The sequence below is a fragment of the Ammodytes marinus genome (genome assembly GCF_949987685.1).
Source record: "Ammodytes marinus genome assembly, chromosome: 18".
In the NCBI taxonomy this organism is placed as follows: Eukaryota; Metazoa; Chordata; class Actinopteri; order Uranoscopiformes; family Ammodytidae; genus Ammodytes; species Ammodytes marinus.
This window is the reverse complement of record NC_137222.1, coordinates 4,950,489-4,961,369: the sequence shown is the minus strand read 5'-3', so window position 1 is coordinate 4,961,369 and position 10,881 is coordinate 4,950,489. Positions and strand designations below refer to the sequence as shown.

Genomic DNA, 10,881 nt, shown 5'->3' with positions numbered 1-10,881 from the left:
GTTAATTGCTGCTTACTAGCAGTATATTTTGTAATCTGCCTTGAAGTTGCCTTTGGCATAAAGCACTGCGCATGCGTGTTTCAGCTCGGGTTCGCCATCTTTGTCGGCTACCTCCATTGTTCACTCCTGGAGCAGAGAAAAAAGAAAAACAGCACAGCGGCGGTAAAAATCAGTTCATACTACGTATTAAAATACCTTGACGGAGTCCCAGGCAGCTGCCCGTGACAGTCGTGGATTTGCTCCCCGGGGTTGCGACTTGTTCTCGGCCAGCTATTAACCAGAATGGACGATGATATCCCCAAAACCCTGTAAGTGTTGTGTCTGCGTTGCTGTTAGCTCCGTCACGTAGGCTATGTCCACCGCACTTACATTAGAAATACGTGTTTGTTTGCGATTTCTTTCTTAACCCAACATGACTGGGTAAACCTTAAATACACACATTGCTAAATTAACTTAGGCTACTTTATCATATTTCAGAAACATCGCCAAATTAACGCATCGGCTCACACTGCTCCTCAAGGAAGATCCAATGTTACAAGTTAGATTTTTAATAGAATACATAATGTTTGATGTGTTTTCTGTATGCCGAATCTAAAAGTGACTCGTAAATATTTACCACACATTAGCGATTGCTTTTTAGTGTAATTTAGTCTGTAAATGTTAAGAATAACACAAAAATGCATATTTTTTCCTATGGAGTTTGGTGTACATAGCGATATTTCATTATTGCACAGGCCCAGAAACCTATTTGTGTGGCTAGTCTTATTAACCAGCAGTTACCTCCCTTTTATGTTAACATAGTTGTGAAAATATTTTTTTATATCTATTTTTGTTGCTAGGGTAAGATTAACTCAAGTCTATTTTAAGCCAGCAGTGATCTGAGTAAGACAAGGTCAATAGCTTAAATAATGTAAGTTGTCCTTAAATGCACTCATTGTTTTTACTCGATAGCTGATTATTATAGGTCTATACAGAATAACTTGCCGTTGGATCGTCTTGAGACATGTTTATTTGTCTTCAGGCTTTTTGTTGACCCTTCAAAAATCTTAAAATTGCCTTGAATGAGAAGCTTTAATTGGTATGAAAATGTCTTCAATCAATCTTGACAAATCTAAAAAATGTTAAGACATGGGAGTAGGATTCTTTTATATACCATTTTTTTCTGAATTTAAAAAACCCTCAAAATAATCATTTCAGTAGCATGTATTTTATTAATAATTTACTAATTATTCTTACATCAACATCACCCACATCAGCATAGTATGATCTGAAATGGTCTAGTTACACATTTTAATTGACACATTCAAATTATAATTTTTTTGTTTATTGAGAATGACCTGTAAGAAAATAATGACACCACATAAAATTGACACCAAATTTTTCAACATTCCAAATAGATCTTACTTTTTTTTTTACTGGACCTAAGAAGACATGTTTTATGCAAAATTGTTGCTTATCAAAAGCTGTGCCATTTAAATGTTTTTGTATTAGACTGTTAAAAACACAAATAGGCCTACGGGAAAGGAAAAGAAAGCAACAACACCAACGTAGTAAGGATAAAGTGATATATTGTTTTTTTGTGCCTCAGGAACAAGTTAACAAGCCACACAGACTATTATTGATTTCTTCTATCTCTTGCAGACTGGATTTTCATCTAATCGCCATAGTAACAGCTGGAGGAAAAGCTTGCCCACACAAATCACAAACTAACTGAATAACTCTTCCTGTGTGTTTGTTTTCTAGGTATGTGGGGAACCTGTCCCGGGACGTGACAGAGGCCCTCATCTTGGAGTTGTTTGGCCAGATTGGACCCTGCAAGAGCTGTAAAATGATAGTAGATGTGAGTTTGTTTATTCATCTTTTTCACTTGCCGTTTGTCCTCTTGGGAAAATACTTTGGCTGCAAAATATCCTTTTGATTAAAAAACAACCAAGGGCAACTGTCGATACAACAATTCATACATTAAGACTTGGCTTCCTGCCATTGAAATCTGATTCAGCCACTTCCTTACTATATTTCCAGAGGCAAGTAGAATTGCAGCCTCCCAGTGATTCTGTAGAAGTTGAATGCTTGTTGTCAAATTCACTTTATATCAAAATCAGTGAATATCTCCATACGATCCACTACCTGACTGTACTGTGTCTGCGCTCCAGTGACAGTGGGCCCCCTTTGTTTACATACCCTTTGTTTACATACACAGTACGGACAGGTAGCTGATCGTGAGGAGATATTCACTGATTTTGACAAAGTGATTTTCTCAACTCCTATTATTAAAAAAAAAAAAAACTATTAACAAGACATTTAAAAACAACTTGATATTATGTTTGACTATTGAAGGCGATTGACTAAAATGTGATTTCTGCTGGACCTTAATCTCTAGGTTTCTTGTCCACTACAGACCGCGGGCCATGATCCGTACTGCTTTGTGGAGTTCTATGAGCATAGACATGCCACTGCCACAATCGCAGCCATGAACGGTCGGAAAATTCTGGGTAAGGTAAGCAATCAATTCTCTCCTGGGTGAGTGGACCGAGGCAAGGCTGGGGTGGGAAGGGTTCAAATCAAATCAAGCGCATGGAAGAAAAACAGAAAAAAACGTGTGTACTCCTGCTCCCCTTTTAAGGCCAGGACACACCGGCCCGATAATCGCCGTCGTAGAGTCTGGAGGGGGCGGGGACACAAATCTGTTTGGTGTGTGCCGTGAAATCGGTCGTCGTAGATGTCGTCGGGCTTCTTTTGAGCCAGACGACTGAGCGGGCAGTCTTTCAGTTGGAGCAATTTGATTTGTGGAGGGCTAGCAACTCAGTGAAGCCCGGAAGTGAGGCGGGTAGCACAAACAGCTAACAACAGTTAGCCATCGTTTTAATGTGTTTGTTTGTTTCGTTCAGCGAGTACTCACATGCATCAACCCTTGTTGACTGCTCGACACCATGCTCGACACTCTCTGCTAAAAATGGTGCTCTTTATGGTCCATAAATATAAATACGTGTTTCTATCTATGTTTATGGTCTAGAGAGCCGTCCCATCATTTCCGGCTTCCGAATTTTTTCGGGCCACAATACAGATTAGCGCCGCCTGCTGTTATGGAGACATTACGTCCCGCGCAAGCGCAGAGCGTATGGAAAGTCAGCAGTCGGCTTGGTGTGTTCTTTGCACTTTTTTGGCCGCGACGGGAAGACTGGAGCGGCCTGAATCGGCAAACTCCATTTTCGGGTAGTCGGACTGGTGTGTCCTGGCCTTTACACTTCATTTGTTTTACTCGCCTTTGCACCTTATTCTTCTGTCCATAGTTTGTATTAAGTAGGGTGGCAACACCAGACACTGATCTCTGTAGTCTTTACTGTTGTATAGTGTTTGAAGTTTTTTCTTCTAAAGACTTGATAATGTAAGTGCTGTGCTTTAATTTTTCTTTTCTTTTTTATTGTTTTGTGCAGCCACTGAAGCTATGAATATTTTATGATATTTTTTTATAGCAATATTGCAATCATCGCACAATATCTGATCAGTGCAGCCTGTGTTATACTGTATTTTAGAGCCTTTTTTTTTTAATTATTTAAAAATCAAATCAAGTAATTGTTCATTGGGCTGCCTGCAAGTGCTGCACCTACTGATTTCCTTACATTACCAATTGTCTTAATTTTCTCAGTTAATATGTTTTTCAAATTATATTATGTGTTTACTTTTTTTTTTATTTAACCCATAATGTTATGAAAGTATTTTAAAAGGCCTCAATTATTTTACTTTCCAAACGTGTTATGAGCTTCAGTTGTCACCACACTAACACATACATGTGCTCTTAATATTATAAGCTTTATAGGTAGGATGTTTTGCAGGCTTTTGTGTTAGATCCCAGGCATAACTAATAATACACTGATAACATACATTTGATATTTATGTACACAGGTGTTTAAACAAAGTGCTGTTTGGTTGTGTTTACCATAACTTCATACGCCATGCTGTCTCCGCTTTAATTAAGATTGTATAATAATCATGCTACATGTAACATTCTCTGATCTCCTTTAAAATGCTCTTCTGTGTGGCCCCTTACATCTTTACTTACTGCTGTGTGTTCTTGTTGCAACGTTATTTCCACTTAGAGACTCCACAGTAAGAGCAACTTCAAGAGAAATACATTCAGTTGAAAATTATTTTATCCTCAACAGGTATTGAAGGACCATTTGAGGAGTATAACAAGTTCGTAAAAATCACTTGTTTGTAAGTCCCTTGTTATTTGGACCTTACTTCCTACCGTTTTGCTCCAAAATTCTTTTTTACTTCTAGACTGACACTGAAATGTTCCTGATTGATGAAGGTGAAATCTTGATATCCCTTTTTAAATATTCTCCACTGTATTCTACTGTCTTTTTCTTATAACGTAATGCAAAGATATGTCAAAATTAGATCATAACAATGTTAAGAGAAGCCATGTGTGGCATTCAAAGACCATCGTAATTATCAGAAGAAAAAAAGTTCTCAATCACGAAATATAACCTAAGTAAAAGTGCTGTGTGTGTGTGTGTGTGTGTGACAAATCCGCTAATCAAAAGAAAAAGCCCATTCCTGTCCCTTGCGAGCATACTTCAATTCTCACCTTTTTTTCTTCTTCCTTCGCTTTCGAACATTTGTCTCTCTTTCAGGAAGTCAAGGTCAACTGGGCCACCACGCCAACCAGCCAAAAGAAAGACACAAGCAGTGAGTAGCGAACTGGAATTCTCATCTCAACGTTACAATGGTTTATTCTTTGGAAAATACTGTCTTCTGCAAGGTTCATGGTAGAATGCATGGCAATTCTCTCTATATTTATTACTGGGAACAAACCCAAGTATGCACTATCTGTGTGTTTTTATTGTGTTAAATTATTGTTGTATGAACTACAGTGTAATTTTTTTGTATGTCTTCTAGGTCACTTCCATGTCTTTGTTGGAGATCTAAGTCCTGAAATCACCACAGATGACATAAAAGCTGCTTTTGCTCCATTTGGGAAAATATCGTAAGTCTTTTCTCATGATTATTATTAGTAGTCGGTGATTTTTTTCTGTTTTACTTTGAAAATACCAAATACAGCAATGTGTTAGTCTTCCAATATGTGTATATATGTAATATATGTCTCATTCTTCACCCCATTTGAAATGGGTTACAAATATGTAGATCTGAGTTATTTCCTTTTTTAAGTCATGACTTCTTAAATAATAGAAGTGGATTTGTTGAGGACTATTTTCAGCAGCAAACCATTGGATCAGTATTAGCATTTATCGCCCAGCCCTACATTTAATAATATAAACTGAATTTCTTGAATAACCTTATGTTCATATTTGTCCACAGGGATTGTCGAGTGGTGAAAGACATGGCCACAGGTAAATCTAAAGGCTATGGCTTTGTCTCCTTCTTCAACAAATGGGTAAGTGTGCCAGTAATGCCCATGTGTTAGCGGACTGAGAAAAATCATTAGCAGGTTCAGATTTTAATTTATTTTAAAACTAACAAAAGATACAACAGAACAATACATTTTAAAATGACTCATAAATGTTAAGATATAGTTTTACTGTTACATTCACAGTTCCTACAAGTGTCCCTTCTCGCTACTTAGATTAACACAACACATTTCTTCCACATTCACATCCCCCCTATCATATGCAGTTTAAGATTATTTCTTTTTAGAATAATTGCTATTTTTAGTCTCAAATCCTGATTATTGACTCAGTTTAAGGCACTTTTCACAGTTTGATCTTTGCTATTTGGTGTCGGTGACTCAGATGTTTACATGTGTTCCTCTCTGTGTGATCAGGATGCAGAGAATGCCATCCAGCAGATGGGAGGCCAGTGGCTGGGAGGGAGGCAGATCAGGACCAACTGGGCCACCAGGAAGCCTGCTCCCAAAACTACCAATGAAAGTAAGTTTACAGCCATTAGATGAGAGACAGTCAATGGAGTTATTTTTGATGAAAAAATTAAGGAATGCATGTCTCTTAAACACTTCGATATAATTTTCAAAACTTTATTCAAAACAAATGATTTCCTTTTATTGTGTATTCTTAATACTTCTCCGTATGTATGTACTACATACTAATTATATACAGTAGATCCAAATATACCTATCGTTCGTCATCGCATCCTGTTTTAGCAGTGGGTACACAAAAAATAACCTGCTGCTACTTTACCATTTTATACTAACAGACAGTTAAACAATATTTGATACTTGATTTGGGACTTTTTTGACATTTTTCACCACATACCTATACACACTTCAAAGCATGAAATCCTTATATTATAGCACTTTCAGCACAGGAAGTTGTTTTATGAGAGTTTACGAAAAATATTTTGAGAAAGGCAAACAAATAAATAAAAACGGTTTTAACTCGTCTTTGTAGCAACCAGTACCAAGCAGCTATCTTTTGATGAGGTGGTCAACCAGTCCAGCCCCAGCAACTGCACCGTGTACTGCGGGGGCGTCACCACAGGTCTCACAGGTCAGTCTGAGTGTGTCTTTAAGCTTTGGCTGCAGGTTAAGAAGCGCTTGTTGTACATGAAAAATAACAACATTTCTTATTTGTTTGTAGAGCAAAGTATGAGGCAGACCTTCTCACCTTTCGGCCAAATAATGGAAATACGTGTTTTCCCGGACAAAGGCTACTCGTTTGTGAGGTAAGCTGACTCTCTGTTCGACCTGACAGTGTTTATCTATGCAATGAAGTCTCTTAAAGGTGGAGTCAGCAGTTCTGGAGAATCTTAATCACTTATCACTGAAAGAAAATCTTTACACAGCCTAAGTTCTGTAAATGGGTATGTAAATAAAGAGGCCAACAACATGCCCATTAACAGAGCCTAGGCTGTCTATTAACATCAGATTTTTTTTTTCAGCGCACAGTCTGCACACACAGTATGTACAGCTAGTGGATCATGAGGAGATATTCAATGATTTTGAAAACAAGCATTCTCCAGAATCGCTGAGTTAACCTTTAACTTTCACATATAGACATTAAATATACTGTATGATAAACAGTGTAATATCTAAGCTCTTCTCTCTGTTTGCAGGTTCAACTCCCATGAAGCAGCAGCTCATGCCATTGTTTCTGTCAACGGTACATCCATAGAGGGCTACGTCGTTAAGTGTTATTGGGGCAAAGAAACAACAGACATGGTCAGCCCCATCCAGCAGGTACAGATGCCGCAGGTAAGCACCAGGATTTTCCCTCATCCTCAATAAGATATTGTTTCTTATTATCACCCTGGGCTACTCACATCAATGTAAAGGTGGAGTCAGCGATTCTGTAGAACTTGTTGTCATAATCAATGAATATCTCCTCATGTTCTGTTACCTGTCCTTATTGTGTTTGCCCTGAAAACATTTCTGCTGTTAATACACAGCCTAGGCTCTGTAAAATGGTATGTAAACAAAGGGGGGCCACCATAGCTATTAACATTGGATTTTTTTTTAGCAAACTCACATTACATACAGGTAGCAGATCTTGAGGAGATTTTCACTGATTTTGACAAAAAATAGCATTCTGCACCTTTTATAACCCCTGGTGTTGGGCTGCTACAGTGCTTGTTTATTTGACTGTGAGATCTTAAATCTAACTGCTGAAATGTTGTTGTAATATGATGCTGCCTCCTGAAATATTCCTCCATATGTCAGCAGAACACAGTTAGCTTTGCGGCGGCGCAGCCCTACAGCCAGTGGGGCCAGGCCCAGTGGTACGGCAACACGCAGCAGATTGGTCAGTATGTGCCCAATGGATGGCAGGTGCCCAGCTATGGGGTCAGCTATGGACAGACCTGGGATCAGCAGGGCTACAAGTGAGTACCAGCAGAGAGTAAACATTACATAACAAAACATTGGAAATGCAAAACACTTCTCCTGCAACCACCTTGTTTACTCCCCCAACCTGTTTATCTGCTGCTCTACCTCTTGTAATATCCACCACAACACTAGGGCCAAGTTCACAAGTAGACGGGAATTTTCGTAACCGTCTGTGTGAGATGGCATTTGGTCCACATGCAAACATTGTAACCAGAAATTAAAACGAGAGCGTTTTGTAACCTTAGCCCTAAGTGGACATTTTGCTGTCCCCTGTAATCGAAGGGACAAGGAAAATGGAGCTTTTGAGAAATGCTGCTGGCATGACCTCAAATTGCGCATGACGATTGTTGTTTACATCTACTGAGCATGCGCCATGAACTCAAGATGGCTGTTGCCGGTTTGTTTTTGTCTGATAGGTACGAAACATAAGTTGTGCACTTACACAGTTTAGTTGGCGTTGTCTATTCTACAGACTCATGTATCTAACTGTCTTGTTTCTGTGTGCTGTTCCAGTCAGTTACAGCACGCTGCCGCTGCCGGTGCCGGTTGGACAGCAGGTGTGGGCGGCGTAAGCAACGGAGGCATGGTGGAGCCCGGGCAGGGCGTCAACGGGACGGTACTGACAAACCAGGCCGGCATGGGCACCGCTGGCTACCACACCCACTGATCACTGACCTCAGTAGCCACAGAATGATACTCTACTGGGGGGAAGGAGGAGTGCATTAGATGTACTCTCTCTGTTAACACACACACAAGTTATTCTGTTAGTGAGGCTGGTCCGCCATTTTTCTTATCAACCTCACCAGCCCCCATAAATAACTTCTCACCCACTGCCCCAAAAATGTTAAAAGAAAACCATCCACTTCCAGAACACTTCAAACTTCAACTGTTACAACTAGCCATTGCTAATGCACCTTGCATTCCCCGGCTCCCATTTTTATTGTTTGGCGTATTTTTGTAAATTGCCTGCAGAAAACTGGCCAAAATGTAAATGATACGATATTTCTAGAACAGCCACATTTTAGTTTTAAAATAATGAAATGTTCAGTTAATTCAAACCAGGTTTTTGTTTGTTTTCAACCCCTCAGAGCCAAAAAGCAAGGGCAAAATGTTATACTAATTATCACAAAATGAGAAGGAGGCCACAGTAGGTACTAGACAGTCCGTAGAAATGGAGTAAAGGGTGCCATTTTCTTAAAATATCCTCGCAATTGGACCCTTCCTGCTCTCACTGTCTGTCCACTAGAGTTATTTACGTTGAAAAATACAAGTCCAAGCAAGTTCTCAGGGTGTTGTCAGAGTCGTTCTGTGAAGCGTAGGAAATCACTGAGTAGAAGTAGACAGGTTAAAGGGAAAATGGACGCCACAAAACCAGTAAATTACAGAGCTTCTTCTTCAAGTCATCTCCCTGGAACGGACTGAACGGACAGAGAATCCAGTCTGAAGGATAAACGTGTGTGTGTTTGTGTGTGTGTGTGTGTGTGTGTGTTTGCGTGTGTGTGTGTGTGTGTGTGTATGTGTGCGCTTGCGTGTGTACATGCATGAACTCTTGAGTCTTTTACACACAAGTCCACGTCCAGTTCATTCCCCCATCCTCTGCCCCTAAACAAAAAGGACTACGCCATTTATTTTTAATTTTTTTGGCTGTCAGTTTTCAAGTGTCATTTTCTTTCTTGTAAAAAAAACAACAAAACGCTGACTTTGTATAAAGAGCTTTTTGCCTTTTTTTCATGTTTTCATTTCGGGACTGTCTTATATAAAGAAAATGTTGCAGTGACACCATCGAATCATGTGACGCTGGGGGTAGACCTATGTTTGTGTATAAACAAAAAACATTAAGTGGCTGTCAACTGTCAACTTTATTTTTTAAATTAGATTTTCAATATCTCAAATAAAAACCAATTGCAGGGATTACTGCCACTCTTATCTTTACTTATAGGCAGACAAATATTGCACAAATACTTCTCACACAATTTGAAATATACGTTTTTGCATTCCAATTTCTTTTTTGTAATTTTCTTTTAGAAGTCCGTTTTGATGTAACAGTCTGTTCACTTGTACCGAATCTGTATAAAGACGACACGTTAATTGCTTCTGGTTGCTATGGATTCCAATAGCACCCTTGTCCATGTACAGTAGAAACAGTGCAACATTTCTTCCAGAGGCTTGGAGGACAAGCAGCGTTGCTATGCAATGCACACACACACAAAAAAGCCTATCGATTGACAAGTAATACATAATTTAAGTTATTCTGTTGTAAACCTAAATAATTATTGTTTTTATAGATTAAGAAAACAACCTTATAAATATCAGATTTTTTTTTTTGCACTGTGGCCACCATCATTTTTAATATACTTGGGAAAAATTCATTGTGTTGCCTTATCAGTGAGTTTAGTTTTTTAATTTAACTAAAAAAAAAAATCATCCAAGACTAGGCGGTGCCTAAGAATGTTTTCAACCAATGTATTTTGGCAAGGGATGTTCTGTTGATGCTTCAGTAACATGGTTTGAGTTTTTTTTTTTTGCTTTGTCCCATTAAAATGCTGATGCTTAAAAACAAGTTCCCATTTACACTGTCTGTGTGCATCTCATCTTTAAAAAACAATTAGACAATGGAGGGCTTGACTAAACATCTCTCATTGTGTTTGACTTTTATTAAGTGTCTCAAGCATGCTAAGTTGTTTGTTCCTTTCCGACTCACCGAGTAACAATTCCAGCATCGAGTGTAGTGATGTAGTGACTTATGAAATCCTCCCATTTGAAAGGCTATAACCATAACACGTTTTTACATGAAAATCCAAATAGTTGCCAGTTGTTTTACTATTATATACTGTTGGGAGTTCCTCATATGTTTTGTGTGTAGAATTATTTTTTAGGAAACTAAATCTGTCAGATAAATGTGATATAGAAGACTAGTCCAACTATAAGTCTGAAAGTAGGATTAAAAAAAAAGTATATAGGCAGGAATTATGTAAAAAGTAATTGCTATTTTAATGAAAAAAAAACTGGCAAGACATTGTTATCCAAATTTAAGGACCAATATTTAACAATTTTTATACAAGTTTACTATTTCTCCACTT

At 38.5% G+C, this 10,881-nt stretch overlaps 1 protein-coding gene across 4 annotated transcripts; it reads left to right on the top strand.

Moving 5' to 3' along the window:
- The first annotated feature begins 107 nt into the window (after positions 1–107).
- LOC307264758 (cytotoxic granule associated RNA binding protein TIA1-like) lies at positions 108–10,349 on the top strand. 4 transcript variants are annotated; one of them, XM_080046254.1, is made up of 12 exons: positions 108–308; positions 1,744–1,840; positions 2,399–2,497; positions 4,638–4,692; positions 4,903–4,990; positions 5,323–5,398; positions 5,786–5,891; positions 6,369–6,467; positions 6,558–6,642; positions 7,033–7,171; positions 7,640–7,797; positions 8,315–10,349. In XM_080046254.1, exons 1-12 carry the CDS (start codon positions 283–285, stop codon positions 8,466–8,468), a joined length of 1,182 nt encoding a protein of 393 aa, XP_079902380.1. In that variant the 5' UTR covers positions 108–282; the 3' UTR covers positions 8,469–10,349. The 4 variants fall into 4 exon arrangements, with proteins under 4 accessions (XP_079902380.1, XP_079902379.1, XP_079902378.1 ...); XM_080046253.1 differs by having other exon boundaries at positions 7,637–7,797; XM_080046252.1 differs by having other exon boundaries at positions 2,381–2,497.
- Positions 10,350–10,881: the final 532 nt, after the last annotated feature.

What these genes read in the sequence shown, in the direction of transcription:
- LOC307264758 (XM_080046251.1), top strand. Translation starts at nt 283, where the DNA reads ATGGACGATGATATCCCCAAAACCCT. An exon ending in AAAGGCTACTCGTTTGTGAG is followed by an intron (nt 6,643 to 7,032) that starts GTAAGCTGACTC and finishes CTCTGTTTGCAG; the next exon opens with GTTCAACTCCCATGAAGCAG. An exon ending in TGGGATCAGCAGGGCTACAA is followed by an intron (nt 7,798 to 8,314) that starts GTGAGTACCAGC and finishes GTGCTGTTCCAG; the next exon opens with TCAGTTACAGCACGCTGCCG.